General features: G+C 42.5%; 2 protein-coding genes across 5 annotated transcripts in view; one reads left to right on the forward strand and one right to left on the reverse strand.

Annotated features, from left to right (window-relative positions):
* The first annotated feature begins 1025 nt into the window (after nt 1-1025).
* Nucleotides 1026-26883, forward strand: part of LOC110501788 (von Willebrand factor C domain-containing protein 2-like) — a 35599-nt gene continuing 9741 nt past the window's right edge. The window contains exons 1-3 of one of the 4 annotated variants that reach the window (XM_021579614.3): nt 1306-2458; nt 4081-4487; nt 18567-18692. In XM_021579614.3, coding sequence (XP_021435289.1) covers nt 4098-4487; nt 18567-18692 — 516 coding nt within the window. In that variant the 5' untranslated portion in view covers nt 1306-2458; nt 4081-4097. Of the gene's footprint in view, nt 2459-3993; nt 4488-18566; nt 18693-26883 lie in introns of those variants that run through there. The other 3 variants (XM_021579615.3, XM_036959170.2, XM_036959171.2) reach the window with 3 other exon arrangements.
* Nucleotides 11308-26883, reverse strand: part of bard1 (BRCA1 associated RING domain 1) — a 68265-nt gene continuing 52689 nt past the window's right edge. The window contains exon 11 of the mRNA XM_036959169.2: nt 11308-12085. Within this exon, the coding sequence (XP_036815064.2) occupies nt 11996-12085 (90 nt within the window). The 3' untranslated portion in view covers nt 11308-11995. The remainder of the gene's footprint in view (nt 12086-26883) is intronic.

The raw sequence follows: 26883 nt of genomic DNA on the forward strand, positions 1-26883 counted from the left end.
GAGTCTTTTCGGTGAGCCAGATCTTTTGGCTCAGCTCACCTAAATGAGGCGTTAATTTGTCTCCCAAACGGCTCTTGGTCAAGTGGTGCTTAAAATGCGATGAAAAGCAATGAAAAATAGCACATTTCTAATGTAAAGCCTAAAGGGTTGCCTACCATTATGTCAGATCATGAAATTTGAGTCCAAATGCTACATTTCACCTGACAACATTTTGTGTGGACCAGAATGTGGCTCTCTCCCCACTACCTATTGTTCCTGCAGTGAGGAATTACCATCTCCAGATAATGTTTTTATAATGTTTCTATAGATCATCATTTTCTGGTGCTCAAAAATCAGTAGCAGTAGTATACAAATCGGGTACTCAATTGAACGGCTCTCTCTCTCGATTCGGTTCCCTATGTTCTCCAAAAGATATCTGGTCAAAAAGAGCTGTTTGTTCGCGAATGAATCATCACTGGAAGACGTCATCCAGGGCTCTGACACAATTCATCCTGATTATCTCTGATAGGTGTTGTTTATGCTCCATTTAAAGAAGCATAACACTGACTCTGACAGAGAGGATGGAGACAAGGCTAAGCACACACAGAGACATTATACCACACGCAGGCAAGCATACGCACACACACAGATGGACTCTCTCTCTCACACACACACCGATGCATGGTACTCTCACACACATAGACACACATGGACTTACTCACATACTTTCTCACACACACACACACACAAACACCGATGCATGGTACTCTCACACACACACACACACACACACACACACACACACACACACACACACACACACACACACACACACACACACACACACGCACAACATTTTACAGTAGTGTACATGCTACATGTCTCTGCATGGCTACTTGTCAAGTGAAGTATTATGAGTATGTTTTCACTCAGAGATTAATCCACCCTTGACATTTTACACCATGTTAGCCAGAGATCCCCAGGGACAGCCTGAGAAGAGAGCTTTAGTTATATCCATTATAGACATGAACCATACCGTACTGTACAAGCAAATGCCTTGGGAGCTGAGCTCTGTAGTTTCTTATTTCTTCCCTCCACTCGAAAATGTGGCACCTCTGTAGGTTCTCTGTAGAGCAGATACGGTATAATGTGGAATTGTGTTCATCTTCAATCCTGGGAAATTACTGTGTAGTCTATTCTGAAATGAACATAACGCCACATTGTACATCATCTCTTCTCTAAGTCTATTTCAGTTATTTGCTGCAAGAATGGTAAAGTGTGTGTGATCTAGCTCATTGGCTACAGTAGCATAAATAACGTCTGCGCACAGAGAAACTGTGCTATCTGTTTATGAAGCTTTCAATAAAAAGTGCTCCACGTGATTTTTAAGAGAGCAAACCCCATCCATCTATTTCGATTGATTCAGTGCATTTTTGAGCGGATATCGATATAATAAAATGCCACTTCAAGTTCTTTGAAGGGTGATCTAGCTGCGCCAAACCATTCGCTTTTTCCTTGCTGGTCTGGGGAGCAACACAAGATGGGAAAGCTCTCCAATCTCCGCGTGCTCAGCGGGACGCTCGACTGAACAGCGACAGTGCTGAAGATAGCGCTGTCTGCCGCTGTGCCCTCTGCCACTGTCCGTGGTCCTGAAGTCAAATGCGTCCCCTCTCACTCACAAGGGCGATGTAAAGCGCCGCTGTTCTGCACGCTCCTCTTCACAAAATTGGCGGTATAGGCAGAGGACTTGAATCGGGGCTTTTTCGCTTCAGCTTATTCAACTAACGAGAATCAAGCTATGATTGGTAGGCTACCATATTCTCTGCTTCTTCCCGGAGAGTGCGCACGGAAAAGTGTGGACAAATAAAATATCTTTAGTAGGCTAAACATTTAACTTTTACTGGAGATGCTGGGTTTAAACTTATTTTCTTTTAGTTAATTTTTCTCTTCTTAAAGGTGTATCTTCCAGAGTTTGGGTCTATTATTCAAATTGCACTCGCTGCTGGATGTATGTTACAATGCATAATTATGTTTTTGATCTACCTGCAGCATTTGGAAGTTGATTGAAATGACTCTCACTGCCGTGGACGACTATGAGTAGCCTATTGGCAAAAATAGAAGGCAATATAATTTCGTACAATTTTTTTCAAGGCTTCTTTTTCACACATCAGCTACCTATTGTTATCTTTATCTACGGGAAATACGGGATCCTCTGAGTCATGTATCAGATTGATTTGTGTGTGCATATCACATCGCTCGCGCTGCTCCGAAGTCATCCGTACCGAAAATGGTCTCGTTTCTAACTGCTTTTACGCGCAACAACAGCAATTGAAGGGGGATTATATTTTTTATCTGGAGCCTGTTGGTTTAATCCAATGGTCAATCTGGAAGTTATTGGATCCTGTGTTTAATCCATTCTACTGGGTTTGGATCTCTGTTGATCCTGACTCCAACTAGTGGAACCGAACATTTCAACGCGGTGAGTCTATAATGCCCAATGTATCCACCTTCCCATTCACTGTAAAACTCATCCTAAAACCTCATGTATTTTTTTCATTGTAAACACATCTTGTTTTTATTGGGGGGGGGGGGGGGGGGTGTTATCTTACTTAAAATACTGACATTCTGCAATGTATGTAAGAAATGTAATAATAGACAGAACATTATTCAGTGTTAAATCAACACTAGTCCATTGTCTATATGGGTCCATACTTTTCAGTGTTAAATTAACAGTGTGTTAAACATTATTTGCATATTTCCCAGAGTGCCTTGCCTTTCAGTGAATTGTAAAGCTACAAACCTTAACTGTATTTGTTAATGACAGAGACATGATTGTTGCATTCATCAAATAAAACTTACTGGCCATCGAATGAGATCCCATGCAAATATGTTATCATAAGATGTAATTAACACACTGAAACACTTCTATAATAAGATCTTATTTTGAGGGCTGCATTTTTACCTAATACAGTGGCCTGAAATTCATGGCTTTCATGCTACATCAGGCCTGCAAATCACATTATGCTGGCTTGGAAAGTGATGTGTAATTCCTATTGGAATACAGCCAGAGTGGGGATATTCAACATTTTGAATCTTTATTCACCCACAACCTGCATTTAGAAAGACTGCCAGGGTTGGGAAGACTAAGATAGGAGACCACACAATGGGTTTCAAACATACGGTCCAATCCGGCCCATTTTTAAAATGACTCAAATCAAAACTGTGTATAAAGTATAATGGACCTACATTCATACAGTTTCAGTGGGGCCCTATGGACCTCATTGAAGATCAAATGCAGCACCCAGGGAAAAATGTATTTGATACCCCTGAGCTAAACCATTTAAACTGGAACAACCATTTCAGTAACGGGTAACATATTTTTTCTCTGCCCCATGGCAAAAACTGTGGAATTGCAGGAAATTAGCTTTAAAAAACTTCAACATTTTCTCTTAGCCTCATGACAAAAAGTGTAGAAATGCAAATTTTTCTCTCTGCACCCTGGCAAAATGTATTGAAATGCAGTAAGTTAGCTTATTTCCCCAAAAAAACGGTGGGTGGGCCCCTGGAGGCCGGTGCGCTGGGGCCCCAAATGTGGTAATCCGGCCCTATAGTGCAATAAGTCCAGCTCATGGATTGGATTAGATTAGAAAAATGTTTGTTATTTATTTTTGAGTAGCATAATATTAATTAACCAATCAATGTACATGCACAAACATAGATATTGAAACAAACAATTCTAAAAAGCCACCTGCAATAGAGCATACTGGGAAATATGATAAAGATATTAACACCAACACTGGGGTTATTTTACATCAGTGAGTGTTAAATGAATTATGTTAGTGTTAAATTAACACCTGGATCAACACACTGGACCTGTGTTAAATTTAACACTAAGTGTTGAATTAACACTTGAGAATTTGCTGTGTTAGATTGTAAATCTTTTCTGGGATTGTGTCCGTTGCTGTGGATACTTCTAATTGAATATATACCATTATATTTGCATGATATCATCAGCATGTTAATTTGGCCTTCGTGCTGCACAGACTGGGAATGGAATGGGCAAAGTAAATGCAACTTCGACCCTTTCCTTGACTGCAATAGGAATACCGCGGCGAAGGATGGGCCCTCTCTTTCCAACACCCTGCATTGTCCTCCTCGTCCTCCACGCCACCTTGTCACCAGCCTCCCTCAGTCCCGAGGATTACGCCGCGGACGAGGCAGAGCGAACTGCCAACAGCGACAACATAATTTTCGACGATTACCGTGGGAAAGTTTGCGTGGACGACAGTGGCTTTGTTTACAAACTGGGGGAGCGTTTCTTCCCAGGACACTCTAACTGCCCATGCGTGTGCACTGAGGATGGGCCAGTGTGCGACCAGCCGGAGTGCCCCAAGATACACCCTAAGTGCACAAAAGTGGAGCACAATGGATGCTGTCCTGAATGCAAGGAGGTTAAAAACTTTTGTGAATACAGGGGGAAAACTTACAAGATCCTGGAGGAATTTAAGGTAGGGATGTTTGGTGTTTATTGTTTTAATTTGCATGGTCTATTGATCAGTCATTTGTAATCATTTTAAATGTTCAATTCTCATTTGGATGCAATTGCATTTGTACCACAATACACACTATAAGCAGTGTTGCTTATTTAGGTAGGCCGAATGAGCTAAGTGTGACAATTGTATGTGATCAAAACAATGCAGCAGTGTTGACTGGATAGCCATTCCACTCAAAACATAATGATTTTGTTTTCCCCCAATGTTCTCTGCTCGTAGAGAATCGACACAGCAAATTCTCCATTGTTAAAGAAAGTCTAAATTAACAGTGTTCAATCAACCATGAAAGGATTGAGTCTGTGGACCTATATAGACACCGCGACAGTGTTAAATTTACACACTCCGTAGTGTAAAGCCTTATTCAAATATTTCCCAGAGTACCATGCCTTTCGAGTAAATTGTAGAGTTACTGTATTTATTAGTGACAGATACATATTTGTTGCATTCATCCATTTCCAGTCCTATGGACTTCACCAAGTGACATCCTAAGTGGATATGTTCTCTTTCAACATATATATTTAACACAACACCATACGTTTTTTTCTTAAGACCTTATTTTGAGGGCCTAGCTTCACCCTAGTACAATGGCCTGAAAGTCATACACAGCTCATTATCATATTACCCAGCATTCAATATTGCAAACGTTTATAAAAAACAAAATCATTTCATTAGCCTTGAAACCATGTCTCTGTAACTAATAAATTCAGTCATGGGTGGTAACTCTACAATTTACTCGAAAGGCAAGGCACTCTGGGAAATATTTAAATAAGACTGTACACTAAGCAGAGTTAACATTTAACACTGTTTCGGTGTAAACATGGGTCCACAGAGACTCAACATTTTAATTGTTGATTCAACACTCTTAGTCTTAATTCATTATATTACACTGTAAAAAAAACACAACTTGTTTTAATGGTAAATTACTGACAAACAGTTACCTGTAAGTTACTGTAAAAAGAAGTACAGCATGTTACTGTACATTATTGTAAAAGTGCCTTCTTTACAGTAATGTAGAGTTAAACCAAAGTTTATTGGAATTTACAGTAACATAAGTTACCTTAAAAACAAGTAAAACATTTTTACAGTGTATAATACTGATAATAATGGCGCCGGAGGGGATGGCTGCCGTTTTACGGCCTCCTAAATAACTGTGCTATTTTATTTTGCATTGTTTGTAACTCATTTTGTACATAATGTTGCTGCTACCATCTCTTATGACCTAAAAAAGCAATTACTAACCTAGAACTGGACAAAGAGTTCTTCTTTAATGAGTCCAATGCAAAATATATACTGCTTTGTCAAGACAAGGCCCAAATCCCACCTTTACTCCACACACATACAAAGCATACAAAGCTCTCCCTCACCCTTCATTTTTGCAAATCTGATAATTAATAATTATAATAATTATATCATCCTGATTACTGTTTACAAGCAAATACTAAAGCAGGAAGTACAAGTGACTCACGCAATATGGAAGTGGTCAGATGATGCGGATGCTTCATCAATAAGTGCATTGACGACATCGTCCCCACAGTGACCGTATGTACATTTCCCAACCAGAAGCCATGGATTACAGGCAACATCCTCACTGAGCTAAAGGAGCGAACCATCAAACAGGCAAAGCATCAATACAGGACTAAGATTGAATCCTACTACACCGGCTCTGATGCTTGTCAGATGTGGCAGGACTTGAAAAATATTACGCACTACAAAGGGAAACCCAGACACGAGCTGCCCAGTGAAACAAGCCTACCAGACTTGCTAAATGCTTTTTATGCTCGCTTCGAGGCAATCAACACTGAAGCATGCATGAGAGCACCGGCTGTTCTGGCTGACCGTGTGATCACGCTCCCCGGAGTGGATGTGAGTAAGACCTTTAAACAGTTCAACATTCACAAAGCCGCAGGGCCAGATGGATTACCAGGACCATCAGAGATCAAGATAAGACCCAGATGCAGACTGTCAAAGTAACACTGTTTTTTGTAGCAACAGGGGCAGGCAAAGACAAGTCAAGGCAGGCAGGGGTCGAAAATCCAGGGTAAGGCAAAGGTACAGGACTGCCGGCAGACTCAGAATCAGGGACAGGCAGAGAGGTCAGGCGGGCGAGTACAGGGTCATAACAGGCAAAGGTCAAAACCGGGAGGACTAGCAAAGAAAGGCTGGTAAACGATAGGCGCTGACAGGAAAAACGCTGGTAAGCTTGAACGAACAAGACAAAGAGCACAGGGGATAATTGGGAAGATGGGTGACACCTGGATGGGGTGGAGACAAGCACAAGGACAGGTGAAACAGATCAGGGTATGACATTTCGACCCCCGAGTCGATGAGTACCTGGAGAGACTTGGACTGGTCGCCCCATAGCAGGGTGGCATAGAGAGGGGGGCGAGTAAGGGGAGAATAAGAATTATCTTTCAGACCCACCAGTGTACTCCAACGAATAAGCTAGCTCTCTTGAAGGGACAAGTAGACACAAAATGACCGGCAGTACCATAATACAGACAACTCTGGGTGTCAAGTCTGCGTACACGTTTGGCTGGAGACAGCCCAGCCCTGCATCGGCTTGGGAAGAGGTGAGTTTATCAGCTACAAGGTGGGATCCCTGAGTGAGCGATTGGGACTGCATTCGAACCTCTTCTCCCTCCTACGTTCCCGTAGCCGACCATCGATCTGGATGGTTAAAGCGATGAGTGAGTCGAGATCCGTCGGTAGTTATCGGGCTGCCAGCTCATCCTTTACCTCCTCCGATAATCCATGCAGGAACGTGTCGAACAGCGCTTCTGGGTTCCAGGTACCCTCTGCTGCTAGCGTGCGGAACTCCACCACATAGTCTGTCGCACTGAAGGTGTCCTGCCGAAGCTGGAGTAACTTCCAGGCAGTCTCTCTCCCGGACACTGGAGCCTTCAACACCTTTCTCACCTCTGCCACGAATACCTGAGGCAGACGGCGGATTGTTGCTCCCATACCGCCGTGGCCCAGGCGAGTGCCTTCCCGGACATCAGCGTGATAATATACGCTATATTCGAGCGGTCAGAGGAGAATGAAGAAGGCTGCAGCTCAAAAACGAGGGAGCACTGGAAGAGAAAGGCCCGGCAGGTTCTGGAATCTCCATCATTTCACTCCGGTGGAGGTAAGCGGGGTTCTCGGGATACCGGGGTGATGGCGCTGCTACCAGCCGGGTTACAGAGAGGCTGGGAGGGTACCGTCGTGGTCGGCTGCCTAGTAGGCAACCCACGGACTTGCTCCCGCAAAATGTCCAATGCTTGGTCGTGACGATCGGCCGTGGCCTGGAACCCCTCCATCATGCCGCAAAGCAACTCCTCATGCATACCAATGGTGGCTTCTTGAGAGGAGATGGAGTAGCGGAGCTGGTCCAAGACTGCTGGGTCAGTCATGGCCAGTTCGTACTGTCAGGGATCAAGGTAAGACCCAGATGCAGACTGTCGAAGTAACACTGTTCATTGTAGCAACAGGGGCAGGCAAAGACAGGTCAAGGCAGGCAGGGGTCGAAAATCCAGGGTAAGGCAAAGGTAAAGGACGACAGCCGGGTACATGGTCAGGACAGGCAAAGGTAAAAACCGGGAGGACTAGCAAAGAGAGGCTGGGAAACGATAGGAGCTGACAGGAAAAACGCTGGTAAGCTTGAACGAACAAGACGAACTGGCAACAAACAGAGACCAACTGGCAAGTGTCTTCATTGACATTTTCAACCTGTCCCTGACCGAGTCTGTAATACCTACATGTTTCAAACATGTGCCCAAGAAAGCGAAAGTAACCTGCCTAAATGATTACCGCCCCATAACACTCACGTCGGTAGCCATGAAATGCTTTAAAAGGCTTGTCATGGCTCACATCAACACCCTCCTGCCGGAAACCCTAGACCTACTCCAATTCGCATACCGCCCCAACAGATCCACAGATGACACAATCGCACTCCACAATGCACTTTCCCATCTGGACAAAAGGAACACCTACGTGAGAATGCTACTCATTGACTACAGCATTCAACACCATAGTGTTGCTGTTAATTGACTGTGTCCACATCACCAACAAACTTTCATGGTCCAAACACACCAAGAGAGTCGTGAAGAGGGCACGACAGATCCTATTCCCCCTCAGAAGTCTGAAAAGATTTAGCATGGGTCCCCAGATCCTCAAAATGTTCTGCAGCTGCACCATCAAGAGCATCCTGACCGGTTGCATCACCGCCTGGTATAGCAACTGCTCGGCATCTGGCCGTAAGGCGCTACAGAGGGTAGTGCGTACGGCCTAGGACATCACTGGGGCCAAGCTTCCTGACATCCAGGACCTACAGTGGGGCAAAAAAGTATTTAGTCAGACACCATTTGTGCAAGTTCTCCAACTTAAAAGATGAGAGAGGCCTGTAATTTTCATCATAGGTACACTTCAACTATGACAGACAAAATGAGAAAAAAAAATCCAGAAAATCACATTGTAGGATTTTTAACGCATTTGCAAATTATGGTGGAAAATAAGTATTTGGTCACCTACAAACAAGCAAGATTTCTGGCTCTCACAGACATGTAACTTCTTCTTTAAGAGGCTCATCTGTCCTCCACTCGTTACCTGTATTAATGTATTACCTGTATTACCTGTCCACAACCTCAAACAGTCAAACAGTCACACTCCAAACTCCACTATGGCCAAGACCAAAGAGCTGTCAAAGGACACCAGAAACAAAATTGTAGACCTGCACCAGGCTGGGAAGACTGAATCTGCAATAGGTAAGCAGCTTGGTTTGAAGAAATCAACTGTGGGAGCAATTATTAGAAAATGGAAGACATACAAGACCACTGATAATCTCCCTCGATCTGGGGCTCCACGCAAGATCTCACCCCGTGGGGTCAAAATGATCACAAGAACGGTGAACAAAAATCCCAGAAGCACACGGGGGGACCTAGTGAATGACCTGCAGAGAGCTGGGACCAAAGTAACAAAGCCTACCATCAGTAACACACTACGCCGCCAGGGACTCAAATCCTGCAGTGCCAGACATGTCCCCCTGCTTAAGCCAGTACATGTCCAGGACCGTCTGAAGTTTGCTAGAGAGCATTTGGATGATCCAGAAGAAGATTGGGAGAATGTCATATGGTCAGATGAAACCAAAATATAACTTTTTTGGTAAAAACTCAACTCGTCGTGTTTGGAGGACAAAGAATGCTGAGTTGCATCCAAAGAACACCATACCTACTGTGAAGCATGGGGGTGGAAACATCATGCTTTGGGGCTGTTTTTCTGCAAAGGGACCAGGACGACTGATCCGTGTAAAGGAAAGAATGAATGGGGCCATGTATCGTGAGATTTTGAGTGAAAATCTCCTTCCATCAGCAAGGGCATTGAAGATGAAACATGGCTGGGTCTTTCAGCATGACAATGATCCCAAACACACCGCCCAGGCAACGAAGGAGTGGCTTCGTAAGAAGCATTTCAAGGTCCTGGAGTGGCATAGCCAGTCTCCAGATCTCAACCCCATAGAAAATCTTTGGAGGGAGTTGAAAGTCCATGTTGCCCAGCAACACCCCAAAACATCACTGCTCTAGAGGAGATCTGCATGGAAGAATGGGCCAAAATACCAGCAACAGTGTGTGAAAACCTTGTGAAGACTTACAGAAAACGTTTGACCTCTGTCATTGGCAACAAAGGGTATATAACAAAGTATTGAGATAAACTTTTGTTATTGACCAAATAGTTATTTTCCACCATCATTTGTAAATAAATTCATAAAAAATCCTACAATGTGATTTTCTGGATTTTTTTTCCTCATTTTCTTCTGTCATAGTTGAAGTGTACCTACGATGAAAATTACTGGCCTCTCTCATCTTTTTAAGTGGGAGAACTTGCACAATTGGTGGCTGACTAAATACTTTTTGTATATACTAGGTGTTGTCAGAGGAAGACCCCCAAAATGGTCAAAGACTCCAGTCACCCAAGTCATAGATTGTTCTCTCCTCTACCGCATGGCAAGCGATACCGGAGTGCCAAGTCTAGGACCAAAAGGCTCCTTACCAGCTTCTACCCCCAAGCCATAAGACTGCTGAACAATTAGAAATAGCCACCCGGACAATTTCCATTGACCACCCTGTTTGTTTTTACACTGCTGCTACTTGCTGTCTATTATTTATGCATAGTCACTTTACAATTACTTGTACCCCTGACTCGGTACCGATACCCCCTGTATATAACCTCGTTATTGTTTTGTAATTTTCTTGTCTTACTTTTTATTTTTATTCTACTTTAGTTTATTTAGTAAATATTTTTTTTAAACTCTGCATTGTTGGTTAAGGGCTTGTAGTAAGTAAGCATTTCACTGTAAGGTCTACCTACACCTGTTGTATTCGGTGCATGTGACAAATACATTTTGATTTGATTTGATAGTCACAGTGCAACATGAACTCATTAACTTATTGCATTATTTGACATCTGTCCTATTTACCTAACACACCAGATTTTGACTTCACCAGAAACTTTATTTTCCACTCAAAATGATGCCATAAAATCCCCAAACTCAGGGGCGGCAGGGTAGCCTAGTGGTTAGAGCCTTGGACTAGTAACCGGAAGGTTGTGAGTTCAAACCCCCGAGCTGACAAGGTCTGTCGTTCTGCCCCTGAACAGGCAGTTAACCCACTGTTCCCAGGCCGTCATTGAAAATAAGAATTTGTTCTTAACTGACTTGCCTGGTTAAATAAAGGTAAAATAAAAAATAAATAAATAAACATAGCAATAACCTTGAAATGTTAAGGTTAGGTAAGAACCCTGAAAAGGTTAAGGTCCTTTAATTTGGTTTTTCAAAATTCAAAATGATAAATAATTATAACAATAAGCTATCAAGTCAAATTAGGCAAACCAAATGGTCATCTAATCAAGGAAAAGCAAAAACAAAAGCAATCTGTCCATCAGTCAGTCCACAATGTGTCTGTGTCTTTGTGTTGTGGGTGGGGTCTGGGCTGGCAGTTGTGGTTTGTCAGTGCTGTGTCCAGGGTTGTTGCTGGTGTTGGGGCCAAGACTGAAGTCATGTTGGTGCTGGGACCAGGGTGGAAAACTGGAGACCAGGAAAAAACAGGAACCGGGAACAAGAAACTGGGGCTGGTTCAGGTGCTGGATTGAAATCTGGGTCTGTAGAGGGGAGGAAGGACAGCCTGACGAGCAATCAAACACACAAAGGTGCCTTAGACCCACAGGCCCATGGTGTTACTTTCCTGTGGCCTGATCCCCAGGTGAAGGTTTGATCTTTGGTCCCTCCTCTGCACTTCGTCTGGTGGTCTGGCGCTGGGACTGGTGCTGGAAGCCGGGTACTGGGATGAGGCTGTAACTGGACCTGCAGAGGGGAGAAAGGACAACCTGAGGAGGAAGCAGACACACACGGGAGCCCTAGACCCGGATATCAATGGTGGCACTCCCCTGGTCTGCTCGTTCCGGGTGAAGGTTGGATGTTGGGTCCCTCCTCTTCACCTCCTCTCTGCACCTCTTCCAGTATTCTGGTGCTGTAACTCGTTCTGGTGCTGGAACTGGGTCTGGTGCTGGAACTGGTGTTGAATCTGCAGAGGGGAGGTTAAGGTTGGGGTTAAGGTTAGAGGAGAGGCTGGGCCTGAACCTGGTGGCAGAGAGAAAGTTGTAAATGTGCACGTCTTATGACACAGCAAATCATGGTATCTTGTATTCAGGCCTACGCCTACTCTGTGGATTAGAAATGGACAAAATTAGATTATATTAGATAATCTGGTCGGCGTCTAGCCTATGTATTTATCCATCCTCCAGGCTAAGATTCTCAAGCGTCTCAAGCATCTTTGCTGTGACAGTGGGGGGCGTAACGAATATGGCTGATTAGTAATGACACTGTGCTGCACAACTACAGGCACCTCACACTTTATCAATGGGCTTGGAGATTCCCCAAGCACATTCATCAATGGCAAACTGAATGCTTTGAGCCATGGTTGGAGCTGTACCACGCTTGAGGTAGGCTGGCCTACTATACTGTCCTATTATACTGGATAAAATATACGCATACCCAGGCCTACCCTAAGGCCTGAACTGGCCTGATATATTTATATGATGATTAATCATGGCAATTAGTCATGTTGGTTGGACATTACATGATGGAAGAGGCTGAAGCACATTATCAGTGTTGGAGGGCTATGTGTCAGTCGGGTGAGAGCAAGAGAAGATGGCAGAGTCATATATTTATTGTTCTGTAGTTGCCATGGCACCAGCCTAAACAGAGAGCTTAAACAGAGAACTCCTGTAAATGTGTACATATTTAATTATTTGTTATTTGTTTTTTATCAGCTGTTTTGTTTTTGATAACATTGAGTTTTAGTGCATATTTCTGGTGTTTTTTTACCCACAGATTTGCAGATATACTGGCAGGTCAACTATTTTTGGCTTGTTAGCTAGCCAATTGTTTTTGTTTGAATGAGGCATCTGGACACTGTACCAGCTTTTTTGTTTCACCTGGCTGCTGGTTCCTGATCTTTTGAAAACATCAATTTAAGAGTCACCTGAAGCCTGAGAAGAATGGGAGATGCAGTAAATTAATGCAGTGCTGAGGCAGAGGGCTTGTGGTTGGGGACGACTGGCTAGTACTCTAAACTGTGTGTGGTGAGCTTTCTGGCACCAAGAGCTGCTAATGCGTCACCCAACTGGATGCCATACATTGTGAAGGAGGATAAGTCCAGTAGCTACACGACTCATGCTAGTTCCCAGAGTAGCCTTCTACATGATTGTCACCAGACTCTTCATCAACCATTTCCCTGACTATACTACCTCTGATCAAGCCATGAACTTCCCATCTCTATCTTTGGATGATGCATGGACTCAAAGACATGGCCTATTGGTTACCTAACTATAGCTAAACTACTCATGATGATGTATTGCTTGTTTATTTTTTGCTTTTGAATCGCATTAAGATTGTTATGAAAAGTGCTGTAGAAATGTGATAAATTATTAAAGTCGATTTTCACTTGCATAGATAGACCCATTTTTCACTCACACACTGTTGCCTATATCCCCCAACAGTGTTTAATAGAACTCTGCCGGATAATGCAGCAATCATTCTAAGCATGAGAAGGAATTGTACCAACTTTTATCTCAGAACATATCTTAGACCTGTGACAGGAGGAGCACCTGGGGGGGATACACAATGAGCTGAATACAGTACAGTAGCTCTGACATGACAAACATGAACTAAATCATTCAGAGATATGCCCTAAATAGTAATGCATATTGAGACTGTAATGCCTTTTTTACTGATGTGAAATAGGAAATGTTATATTAGAAAAAGTAGGCTAGCTAGATGAGCAGCTTAATTCCATGGTGCCTCCCTAATCTGCTGTTAGAGCATTGTTTTTCTCTCCCTGTCAATCCAAAACCATATACACTATTTACAGGGTTCATATTTGTTATTATAAACTGGGTGGTTTGAGGCTTGAATGCTGATTGGCTGACAGCCGTGGTATATCAGACCCTATAACATTGGTATGACAAAACATGTGTTTTTACTGCTCTAATTACATTGGTAACCAGTCTATAATAGCAATAAGGCACCTCAGGAGGTTGTGGTATATGGTCCTATATACCACAGCTAAGGGTTGCGTTGTACATAAGAACAGCCCTTAGCCCTGGTATATTGGTCTTATACCACACCCCCTCAAGACTTATTTCTTAATTATAGTGTCAAGAAACATACCAACGCTTATGCAGTATCATATCATTCCTAGTATATCTTGTGTAAATTCCTCCAGTGAAGATGTGTATAGATCAAATCCAATTTTATTTTTCACATGCGCCGAATACAACAGGTGTAGACCTTTCCGTGAAATGCTCACTTACAAGCCTGTAACCAACAATGCAGTTTTAAGAAAATAATGAGGCTATATACAGGGGGTACTGGTACTGAGTCAATGTGTGAGCTTACAGGTTAGACGAGGTAAAATTACTATGCATAGATAATAAACAGCCAGTAGAGATGTATAAACAAAGAGAGGGGGTGTCAATGCAAATAGTGCAAGTGGCCATTTGATTAATTGTTCAGCGGTCTTATTGTTTGGGGTTAGATGCTGTTAAGGAGCCTTTTGGACCTAGACTTGGCACTCAGGTACCACTTGCCGTGCGGCAGCAGAGAGAACGGTCTATGACTTGGGTGACTGGCCTCCCTCTGACAACACGTAGTATATAGGTCCTGGATGATGAACTAGGCCGTACGCACTACCCTCTGCAGCGCCAAGCAGTTGCCATACCAGGTGGTGATGCAACCGGTCAGGATGCTGTCAAGGGTGTAGCTGTAGAACTTTTTGAGGATCTGAGTACCCATGCCAAATCTTTACAGTCTCCTGAGGGGGGAAATGTGTTGTTGCGGCCTCTTCACGACTTTCTTGGTGTGTTTGGACCATGATAGTTTGGTGGTGATGTGGAAACCAAGGAACTTGAAACTCCCGCCCTGCTCCACCTCAGCTCCATCGATGTGAATGGGAGAATGTTCAGCCTTCCTTTTCCTGTAGTCCACGATAATCTACTTTGTCTTACTCACGTTGAGGAAGAGGTTGTTGTTGTGGCACCACACTGCCAGGTCTCTGACCTCCTCCCTATAGGCTGTCCAGGGTTGGGTAGGTTACTTTCTAAATGTAATCCATTACAGTTACCTGTCCAAAATTGTAATCAGTAACGTAACTTTCAGATTACCCAAACTCAGTAACGTAATCTGATTACATTCAGTTACTTTTAGATTACTTTCCCCTTGAGGCATTAGAAGAAGACAGCAATGTATGTTACCAATTGAAGAACATCTTTTGCAAGATACACTGTAAATCTATGTTAAAGTTTATATTGCTGGCCATATATATTTTTTATTTAACCTTTATTTAACTAGGCAAGTCTTACTGTAAATTGGTCAGTGTAGTTAGATGAACAAGAATTTAAGCTTTTGCCCATATCAAACATGTCTATGTCCCGGGGATTTTTTTGTTTGTTTCTTACAACCTCATGCTAATCAAATTAGCCTACGTTTGCTCAACTCTCCCGTGGGGGACACACCGATCCTTTAAGAACATATTCTTATTTACAATGACGGCCTACCACGGCCAAACCCTGGCCTGGACGACGCTAGACCAATTGTGCACCGCCCTATGGGACTCCCAATCACGGCTGGTTGTGATACAGCCTGGAATCAAACCATGGTCTGTAGTGATGCCTCTAGCAGTGAGATGCAATGCCTTAAACCACTGAGGGAGCCCAACATATATGGACGTTACATTTTTCTTTATGGTTTGGTTATGTAGGCTTCTTCTAACCCATCACTACACTAGGCTACCCTGGGGCGGCAGGGTAGCCTAGTGGTTAGAGTGTTGGACTAGTAACCGGAAGGTTGCAAGTTCAAATCCCTGAGCTGACAATCTGTCGTTCTGCCCCTGAACAGGCAGTTAACCCACTGTTCCTAGGCCGTCATTGAAAATAAGAATTTGTTCTTAACTGACAGGTTTTGTTTATATATACGATACGACTTTACTTGCATAAAAACTGTGAATGGAAACGTCGTTAGTGGGCACCTAACTTTGTAATTTTTGTTTGTAAGAAATCTCATCTCTCGAATAGCTCAGTTAATTGATTTGATTTTCCTATTGTCCATGTTCCACCTTTGTCCTTGATCACATTCTTCAACTCAATTCAATTCAATCACAATGTGACTGCTCACCCCAGTGAAACACCTGCCACTAATTTTAGACTCCATGGCATTAGCTAATTAGTATGGGGGACTTACGTAAAGCAGTGTGTTGCTAATAAGGTTGTGAGAGATCAGCCCTTTAAACCCGTGTACTTAATCCATTGTGATCAGTGACTGGGGGCGCGTCCCATGGCACCTTATTCCCTTTATAGTGCATTACTTTTGACCAGGGCCCTTAGGGTAGTGCACTATAAAGGGAATGGCGTGACATTTGGAACTCAGCCTGGCTGGATCGGTGTTGAGCGGACAAAGCCTCTTAGGCCTGTATTGGGATGCAGATCCATGCTCCCCTCAGGGAGAGAGTGAGGCCTGTAAGTAAAGCCTGCTGGTTTGATGTGAGATCAAGTCCATCAATAGTGCAGCTCACCCTCACATCCCCACTAACCTTGAGTGGCAGGGCCCGGCGAGAGGGAAGGACATTTCACACCTCTTGAAAAACCATTCATTTGTTCCTATAGATTTTCTCACCTGAACAGAGAAATTACAGGGGGAGGCAGAACACAGAGGGGAAACTGTGGGTGGTCAATGAAAATCGCCATTTTCAGATAGTTTAGATAAATAATTGATATAGCAAAGAATTCCCATTGACCACAGCTTTGAAGCTTTGGTCAGATCACTGTTGTGGGGTTGTTGATCCGTGACAGGCATCTGATGACTTGAGGAAGCTAAAGTCATAATCACCATGCTTGTGCCAGAATGAAAGTGCCTATTTATGAAAGTATTAAAGACATGAAAGTATAATTTCTCTTTGAATTACTGTATAAAACGATGACTGCATGGTGTCCAGCGGAGTAAACAAAAAATTGAAGGGTGTTGGTAGCTTCTGATCAAAGCCCCAATTAAGAGGATGCTGACAGGGCTGGCTGGTTAACCTTTGGCGTGGGCTGCGGTGGCATTTCCTTGGCCGTCGTCCTGGCTCTTTATGCATAGCTCCGCATTTACTGAACACAGCAGGCGGGGAAGGAGTCCAACAGAGATCTATATCTTTAAGACCCACAAGGCAGGTTCGATCTCTTTAAGGTTGGAGATCTCTCTGATATCTCTTCTAAACAAAGAGGCATGCAGACATAGGGACCATGAGAGAAACACTGGGGTTTTGGAACACAAGCAGTGTATCTAAGACCAACAAGGCAGGTTTCATCTCTGTAAGGTTGGAGATATCTCTGAGGGTTGATTCACACTACTGTGCCAAGTGCCAGGCCGAGCTGAGCCATGATGCACTGGCTTGGTTAGGCATTCAACATAGCTGCTGGAACCGTGCTGGAAAGGACAATGTAGGAAGGATGTATAGGAGCCAGGATGTGAAAATGGTATTATATTTATCCTAAACACAGGCCAAGAGAGAAACACTAAAGTTTTAATCTCACAGATCAGACTGTATCATCACCTTGTCCAACATTTTGTGTCTCATAGTAACTAATTCACTGACCATGGAATAGGGAATGTGATCAATCTTTTGTGCAAGTGTCTCAGGGTTACATTCTGTATAGATGTAGGATCTTCATTTGATCACTATTTTGTTAATGTGCACAGCAGGAAATGTAAAGCAGCAGGAAATGTAAACTTTTAGTGTATTCAAGGTTTAAAAAGGCTTTTAAAGTTTGTAATTTCCACTTTAAAATGTCATACTTAATTTGCCCTAACGTAAAATGTATCATCTCCTACAAAAAATGTCCATTAATTATAATCCACATAATAATTCACATTTACGGTTGCTGTATTATTTTCCTGCTGGAGAAAACTGGCTCAAATTAAGATACTACATCTGTAGATACCTTGTCAGTAATAAAACCCTTTGATAAGTAAGGACTCTCTAACCATTGATTGATCACGGACGATGCCCTGTAATCTGTTAAGAAATATGATCCAGCCTTAAAGACCTCATTCATCAGAAAGTGAATCTTTCCACAGAATGCTGAGTCAGTCTCTATTGGGCAGTGGATGTAATGTAGTTGATGTGGAGCTACTTTCTTAGCCTGATGGACAGTTATGTGGTTTGGTGATGGGGACGGTAGAGTGAAAACAATAGTAGTTCCATAGAAAAATAGTCATATTTGTGAGTTAGTCTGTAGAAATAGAATCACATAACTATGGGTGGGTCTTTGCTGCTGTGTTGTATTCAGTACTATAGCACATTAAGTACAGTTTCATTTCAGATGCATGTAATGTAGAATATAACACAGATATATATAAATATATATATATACAGTATATTTCTAAGATAGAGAGATAGTATACAGTATGTATATAAGACAGTATGAGAGAGTTGTGCCACTCAACCTCGGTAGGTGTTTCACCTACAGGGTTCCCCGTCCGACGAGGAAGGGACCAGTCCGCCCGCCGTCGCGCCCGTACTACCCCCGGTCCTACCCCCGGTCCTACCCCCAGCCTCTGCAGCGCAGCTCCAATCAAGAACCAGGAAATATAGGGTGAGTTCAGATCCCAGGCCACAGATATAAAACAACTGTTCTATATCTATGTCCCAGGTGAGAAGAACAGGACTCGACAGGCTGTAGGGCTGAAATCCGATCAATCCCCATCCCATCCGTGCTCCTGACTGAGATCTCTAGGGGAGAGGGGTGAGAGATGGGCTGAGAAGGACCGTAAAGACATATGTTGTTGGGTCCCCATCCATTCAAAAATGACACAAAAAGCAACTGTAGTCTTACAAGCTACACTGATTTATTTTGTTTTTACATAACGTTAATCCTCTTAAATATATTCTGAGTGTAAAAAACATTATGAACACCTGCTCTTTCCATGACATAGACTGACCAGCTAAATCCAGGTGAAAGCTATGATCCCTTATTGATGTAAATAGTTAAATCCACTTCAATCCATGTAGATAAAAGGGAGGCAGGTTAAACGAGACAGGTTAAATAGGGTGAATGGGCAAGACACAAGATTTATGTGCCTTTGAATGGGGTATGTTAGTAGGGGACAGGCGGGACGGTTTGTGTCAAGGACTGCAACGCTGTTGGGTTTTTGACGCTCAACAATTTTCCGTCTGTATCAAGAATGGACCATCACCAAAAGGACATCCAGCCAACTTGACACAGCTATGGGAAGCATTGGAGTCAACATGGGCCAGCATCCCTGTGGAATGCTTTCGTCACCTTGTAGAGTCCATGCCCCGATGAATTAAGGCTGTTCTAAGGGCAAAAGGGTGGGGGTGGGTACAACTCATCAGCTAACATCACTTCTCGTGAATTTTTAAGCATTTATGTCATAAAAAAAGCACATAAAGCACATCAAGGCTTTATTCTTAATGTTAAATGACTGATATCATCTCATAGAACAAAACGTATTAGATCTCCTAAACCTGTGTTAACCTCAGACCATATTTTTGCCATTTATCCCAAAACCCTGTTCTTTCCCCACTATTTTTCCCATAGGAATGGCTGAACAAACCAGAGGGAACTCATTTCCGTTTTTTAGGAATACAAGCTGGCGAGCTCTATTACCCACATTGTTACAAGAGACAGATTGGACACAGTTGAATAACATGGGAACCCAAGAGATCCAGCTCTGAATCTACTGAATATTAAAGCACTCATCAGAATCATAACAGAAGTGACTGTAGTGGAAGTTTCTAAATAAAATGCAGTTATTAGTAAATAACACTTTTGGACAAAATGTCAAGGTTTAGGTTAAATTCTGAGGGTTTTATAACTCTCAGCTCTCTCAACTGCCCAGTCTGACATTGCAGCAGCTTTTTAAACACTGATCAGGCTCATAAGAGTAGTGTCTGACTGCAGTAAAAGTTCTGCAACAAAAAACTATTTACAAAGTAATGAACCAATATATCACCCTTTGCACAGCAGAAAATTATAGAATGGAGGACAGAACACACACTTTTACACACACACTTTTACACACACGTGTGCATACACACTGCACATCCTACACTAATTAGTTACTGTGCTCTTCAGCACTGACACCTATGAAAGGAAACCTATGAAAAACATCTAAAATGAGTTGCTCAAATTCATTTTCCTATCCAATTTGCCTGAAGAAAAAAGCATTGTTTTAATTTGAGAAGCTGATTAAGAGAAGCAAACAAGTAGGCCAGAGATAACTGGAGCGTTGAACTAGTTTGAGCAAGTTCCCCGCATAACTTACTTTAAATGAGTTAACTGAGTGAGGTAAATGAAAGCTAAAAAAGATTGCCTTGTGTCTTTATCTGACTTTGGATACCCCTTATACCCCCCCATCCCTTCCTCTCCCATCTCTACCTCTCCTCTCCTCTCCCATCCCTTCATCTCCCATCTCTACCTCTCCTCTCCCATCCCTTCATCTCCCATCTCTACCTCTCCTCTCCTCTCCCATCCCTTCATCTCCCATCTCTACCTCTCCTCTCCCATCCCTTCATCTCCCATCTCTACCTCTCCTCTCCTCTCCCATCCCTTCATCTCCCATCTCTACCTCTCCTCTCCCATCCCTTCATCTCCCATCTCTACCTCTCCTCTCCTCTCCCATCCCTTCATCTCCCATCTCTACCTCTCCTCTCCCATCCCTTCATCTCCCATCTCTACCTCTCCCATCCCTTCATCTCCCATCTCTACCTCTCCCATCCCTTCATCTCCCATCTCCAACTCTCCTCTCCCATCTTTCATCTCTCCCATCCACCCCCCATCCCTTCATCTCCCATCTCTACCTATCCTATCCTCTCCCATCCCTTCATCTCCCATCTCTACCTCCCCTCCCCTCTCCCATACCTTCATCTCCCATCTCCAACTCTCCATTCCCATCTGTTCATCTCCCATCTCCTCTCTCATTCCTTCATCTCCCATCTTTTATCTCTCCCATCCAACTCCCCTCTCCCATACCTTCATCTCCCATCTCCACCTCTCCTCTCCGATTCCTTTATCTCCCATCCCTCATCTCCCATATTTCATCTCTACCTCACCTCTCCCATCCAACTCCCATCTCCACCTCTCCTCTCCCATTCCTTCATCTCCCATCTCATCTCTCATTCTTTCATCTCCACCTCCTCTCTCATCCCTTAATCTCCAATCTCCAACACCTCTCCTCTCCCATTCCTTCATATCCCATCGCCACCTCCCCTCTTCCATCCCTTCATCTCCCATCTACACTCCACCTCTCCCATCCCTTCATCTCCAATCCACCTCTCCCAATCCTTCATCTCCCATTTCAACTCCACCTCTCCTCTCCCATCCCTTCATCTCCCATCTCCACTCCACCTCTCCTCTCCCAATCCTTCATCTCCCATCTCCAATCCACCTCTCCTCTCCCAATCCTTCATCTCCCATTTCAACTCCACCTCTCCTCTTCCATCCCTTCATCTCCCATCTACACTCCACCTTCGTTCTGGTAATGTAAGATGTTGTTTTGATGTAACTTAGAATTACATAGAATAGTCTCAGAGTACAACCACTACAGTCTCTAATGCAGCTTTGACAGTCAGTTCACTCTTATGTGAACCTGAATGGGCTCACAAATCACCATATAGTTTGATCCACAAACTCACTAACACACCCTTCGGCATGGCAAAACATGGTCTTGGTGTTTTTCTTTTTTTTTGTGAGTTACTGTCGTACTTACAGACCGTGGCATGATTAATCCACTTCAACGAACGGTAAATCTCACACAAAAGGTTGCATAAAGCACTCTAGCACTGTTACAGTAAATACATTGATGGACGCATGCACTAGACTGCAATGTATTATTGAGATGCAGGAAGTACAGTATACAGTGGATACTTCCCGTTCATTTTAAATATACTTTCATTTCAGATGTATCAAATGTATAACAATGCATCCAGTCAAGAAATTGCATTCAATGTGTTTTTCTTGTCATGATTACAGAGAAATATGTAATTATTCCTGTGATCATGTCAAATAAATTAATCTTACAGTCTTTGTAAGAGACACTGTGACAGCACATGAACATGTACCGTAGAGACGTAACACAACTTATACAAATGAAATAAATAATAGCTTCAGTTGAATTCAACAATCCATATCTAATGTATCCCTCGATGAGTAGTGTGCAATTTCTTATTTTGTTTCATCTTCTATCTATGCCATGAAGAAGCAAATGTTTGTTATATGTAAATATAGAGTGCAGTAAAGGCTTGTCAGTGTTTTAACTTCATCACCTTCCCCATAGATTTGGCAGTGGCACCAGATCAAGCAAATTCAGCGAGATATATCCGTCCATTTACATCTACAAGAAAACTGGAGGCAGTTTACTGTACATCTAGTGCTGAAAATATTTGTTCAAGGTCTCTTACTAATTCAAGTATTTTAATGACTATTGAGTGCTGGTAAAAAAATATTCCAAAGGAAAGGGGATAAAGAAAGTTACAGGTATGTTGGAAGATCAGTTGCAGGAAAATATGTAAATTAGATAGATTGATATCAAGTAGATATCACAGTTTGAGGAGTTTTGTGTTGTCTGAAAAACAGAGGAAGCTCTGAAAATGACAGGTTTCATGAAAGTCTGTATCATGAAATTGCATGTTACTAGTTACAACCTGAGGATGCTTGAGTTGTCTGACAGTTCACTTTTACTAAAGGTTCAATAAGACCATTATCCCAGAGCTGCAGTTTTATAACGATACCATAGACCTTTAAATGCCTTCATAAAAATGTTACTGCCAGTCTGTGTATAATAAAGTGTTTTTTAAATGATTTATGACAATAAATTACATATATGATAAGGCATTTCTTTGAGGGCCTAGTTATGTCTAGTGATGTTTGATACTGGAGCTCTGAGGCATGCATCGAAATCTCTACGCAGTATACTTCAAAGCAGTGTGCTGATGCCTGTATCACTTTATCAGAAGCATGTGATCAATGATGTCTGAAGTTTAGTTTCATCGAACAACCACCTGATTGGTTTGGAATTGGTTTGGTAGAAGACAAAAAGGCTGTTGCGCACGCGATACGGGGTGTGGGACGTCATCTATAATAATTTGGCAACTGTAAATTATTTTTACCAGCAGGTGCCACTAATGTACACTGTGTTAATCAATGCCTCAAGTAATTGTTTCAAGACTATTGGAAAACCACAATGCTTAATCAAGCTTTGTTTCACTATCACTAATTTAACACAGTGTTAAGAATCTCCTGGTTTACAGGTCACATCAAGCCTGCAAGTCACATGCTGGCTTACAAAGTGACGTGTAACTCCTATTAGGATATCCAACAAGTGGCATTGTTAATCACCTGCATTCAGACTGACTGCCAGAGTAAGGCAACTTGAATACTGAGACTGTCAGTCATCCAAACTGGAACAACCATCTCAGTAACGGGTGCAATACATCCAATAGATTGGATTAGTTTAGAAAACTGTATGTTCTTTATTTTTGTGTTGCATAAAATGAATCAACCAAATAATGCACATGCAAAATAACAGACATGCTAGGAAATATTATATATGGTTCTATGTAGAACCCTTCTTGCCTTCCAAAGAATAATCAAATAACCCTTTCTTCCAAAAATAGTTCTTAAGATGTTAACGTTCTAGGTAGAACCCTTTGCCTTACAAAGAACCCACTTTTAACCCTGTACAGTTGAAGATGGAAGTTTACGTACACCTTAGTCAAATACATTTAAACTCCATTTTTCACAATTCACAACATTTAATCAGAGTAAAAAATCCCTGTCTTACATCAGTTAGGATCACCACTTTATTTTAAGAATATGAAATGTCAGAATAATAGTAAAGATAATTATTTATTTCAGCTTTTATTTCCTTTATCACATTCCCAGTGGGTCAGAAGTTTACATACACTCAATTAGTATTTGGGAGCATTGCCTTTAAATTGTTAACTTGGGTCAAACTTTTCGGGTAGCCTTCCACAAGCTTCCCACAAGAAGTTGGGTAAATTCTGGCCCATTCCTCCTGACAGAGCTGGTGTAATTATAGGATTGAGGGCAGGGTTTTGTGATGGCCACTCCAATACCTTGACCTTGTGGTCCTTAATTAAGCCATTTTGCCACAACTTTGAAATTATGCTTGGGGTCACTGTCCATTTGGAAGACCAATTTGCGACCAAGCTGTAACTTCCTGACTGATGTCTTGAGATATTGCCTCAATAAATCCACGTAACTGTCCCTCCTCATAATGCCATCTATTTTGTGAAGAGCACCAGTCACTCCTGCAGAAAAGCACACCCACAACATGATGCTGCCACCCCTGTGCTTCACCGTTGGGATGGTGTTCTACGGCTTGCAAGCATCCCTCTTTTTCCTCCAAACATAACGATGGTCATTATGGCCAAACAGTTCTATTTTTGTTTCATCAGACCAGAGGACATTTCTCCAAAAAGTATGATCTTTGTCCCCATGTGCAGTTGCAAACCGTAGTCTGGCTTTTTTATGGCGGTTTTGGAGCAGTGGCTTCTTCCTTGCTGAGCAGCCTTTCAGGTTATGTTGATATAGGACGCATTTTACCATGGATATAGATAATTTTGTACCCGTTTCCTCCAGCATCTTCACAAGGTCCTTTGCTGTTGTTCTGGGATTGATTTGCACTTTTCGCACCAAAGTATGTCCATCTCTAGGAGACAGAATGCGTCTCTTTCCTGAGTGGTATAGCGGCTGCGTGGTCCCATGGTGTTTATACTTGCGTACAATTATTTGTACAGATGAACGTGGTACCTTCAGGCGTTTGGAAATTGCTCCCAATGATGAACCAGAGTTTGAAGAGCACTGAGTTTGAAGGTAGGCCTTGAAATACATCCACAGGTGCACCTCAAATTGACTCAAATTATGTCAATTAGCCTATCAGAAGCTTCTAAAGCCATGACATAATTGTCTGGAATTTTCCAAGCTGTTTAAAGGCACAGTCAACTTAGTATATGTATATTTCTGACCCACTGGAATTGTGATACAGTGAATTATTAGTGAAATAATCTGTCTGTAAACAATTGTTGGTAAAATGACTTGTGTCATGCACAAAGTAGATGTCCTAACCAACTTGCCAAAACTATAGTTTGTTAACAAGACATTTGTGGAGTGTTTGAAAAACTAGTTTTAATGACTCCGACCTAAGTGTATGTAAACTTCCGACTTCAACTGCATCACTAACTGTGAGGTTTCACAGTAAAAGTCATGCAGTTTCAGTCGAAAAGACTGCCATTTCACCCTCAGGCACAAACTTGTTTGTTTGTTCTTGTTTACCATTGAGCTCAGTACAATTAGGGAGCGTTTCCATGGATAAGAGCCCTTGGCTCTGAGGCCAAACAGTGTTATTGAAGGCATAGACAGGGGATCTGTCTCAGTCTCAGTTTGGCAATTACCTATGTACAAAGTTTAAACACCTTGGCTACTGAGAGGGCTCAGGCTTCTCCTCTGTCTCTCATCACCCTATTGACACACACACACACACACACACACACACACACACACACACACACACACGGAGGCACCGCTCCAAATGTATGAGTCAACATCCTTCTGGCTTTGTCTCAAATGGCTCCCCACTCCCTTTATAGTGCATTATTTTTGACCGGGGCCCATATGCCTCTGGTCAAAAGTAGAAGACTATATAGGAAATAGGGTGACATTGTTAAGTTGGGGCAGAGAAAAGGCCATTGGGGCTGCAGGGACTTTTAACATTGCTAAAAGGATACCCTTTGCAGTGGGTGAATGTGAAAATGAAAGATAGTGGTTTTGTCATTCTCTAGAGGCAGTGACTTGCTTTCACTGTAGCTTACAACATGATGGCATACATTCTATACTACAAAAGGCATGTAGTACACTCTTAGGAAAAATAAGTGCTATCTAGAACCTTAAAGGGTTCTTTGGCGGTCCCCATAGGATTACACTTTGAATAATCCTTTTTGGTTGCCGGTTGAACCCTTTTGGTTCCAGGTAGAATCCTTTTGGATTCCATTTAGAATCCTTTCCACAGAGGGTTCTACCTGGAACCAAAAAGGGTTCTCCAAAAAGGGTTTTCCTATGGGGACAGCCAAATAACCCTTTTTTTTAAAGAGTGTACAAACTATAATCGAAATGTGGTCAGTGGGTAAACTAAAGGTTTCTGCTTATGCAGACATGGCATGCCAACAACTGTTGGAGTTCATTCTGTTTCAATTGGGTTGAGTTCTCCCACGCAGTATATTCTCTACGTGAGCTTATATTTACCTTTTGCTACAGACAGACGTTTTTCTCTTTTATTTTACCTTGGACTTACTCTAAGTCCCATGGACATACAGTAACTTTTTTCCAATAGGAGACCTGTCCATGACATTAGGTACCAGTTGGATCTCAGTAGGTAGAGGGACAGACGGAAACATACCCAGGTTGATGTGGCGTGATTGAGATGTTCCAATTCAATCACTCTGTTTCCAGCATGGCCCCCAAGGATGAGTAGGCTAATCACTGTTGCTTAGGAACACTGCTAAATAATATCATAGTTGTCAGTTTACAAGTGAAGTTTCAGTGTATTTCCTAATGTGTTGTAAAGAGTAACCCTACACACTTAGAAAAAATGTGTTATCTAGAACCTAAAAGGGTTCTTCAGCTGTCTCCATAGCAGAACCCTTTGGTTTCAGATATAACCTTTTTGGATTCAATGTAGAACCCTTTCTTACATGGGGTTCTACCTCAAACCCCAAAGGTTTCTAAGTGGAACCAAAGAACACTT

Source organism: Oncorhynchus mykiss, chromosome 22 (genome assembly GCF_057628025.1).
Source record: "Oncorhynchus mykiss isolate SJ-2025 chromosome 22, ASM5762802v1, whole genome shotgun sequence".
NCBI classification, from domain to species: Eukaryota; Metazoa; Chordata; class Actinopteri; order Salmoniformes; family Salmonidae; genus Oncorhynchus; species Oncorhynchus mykiss.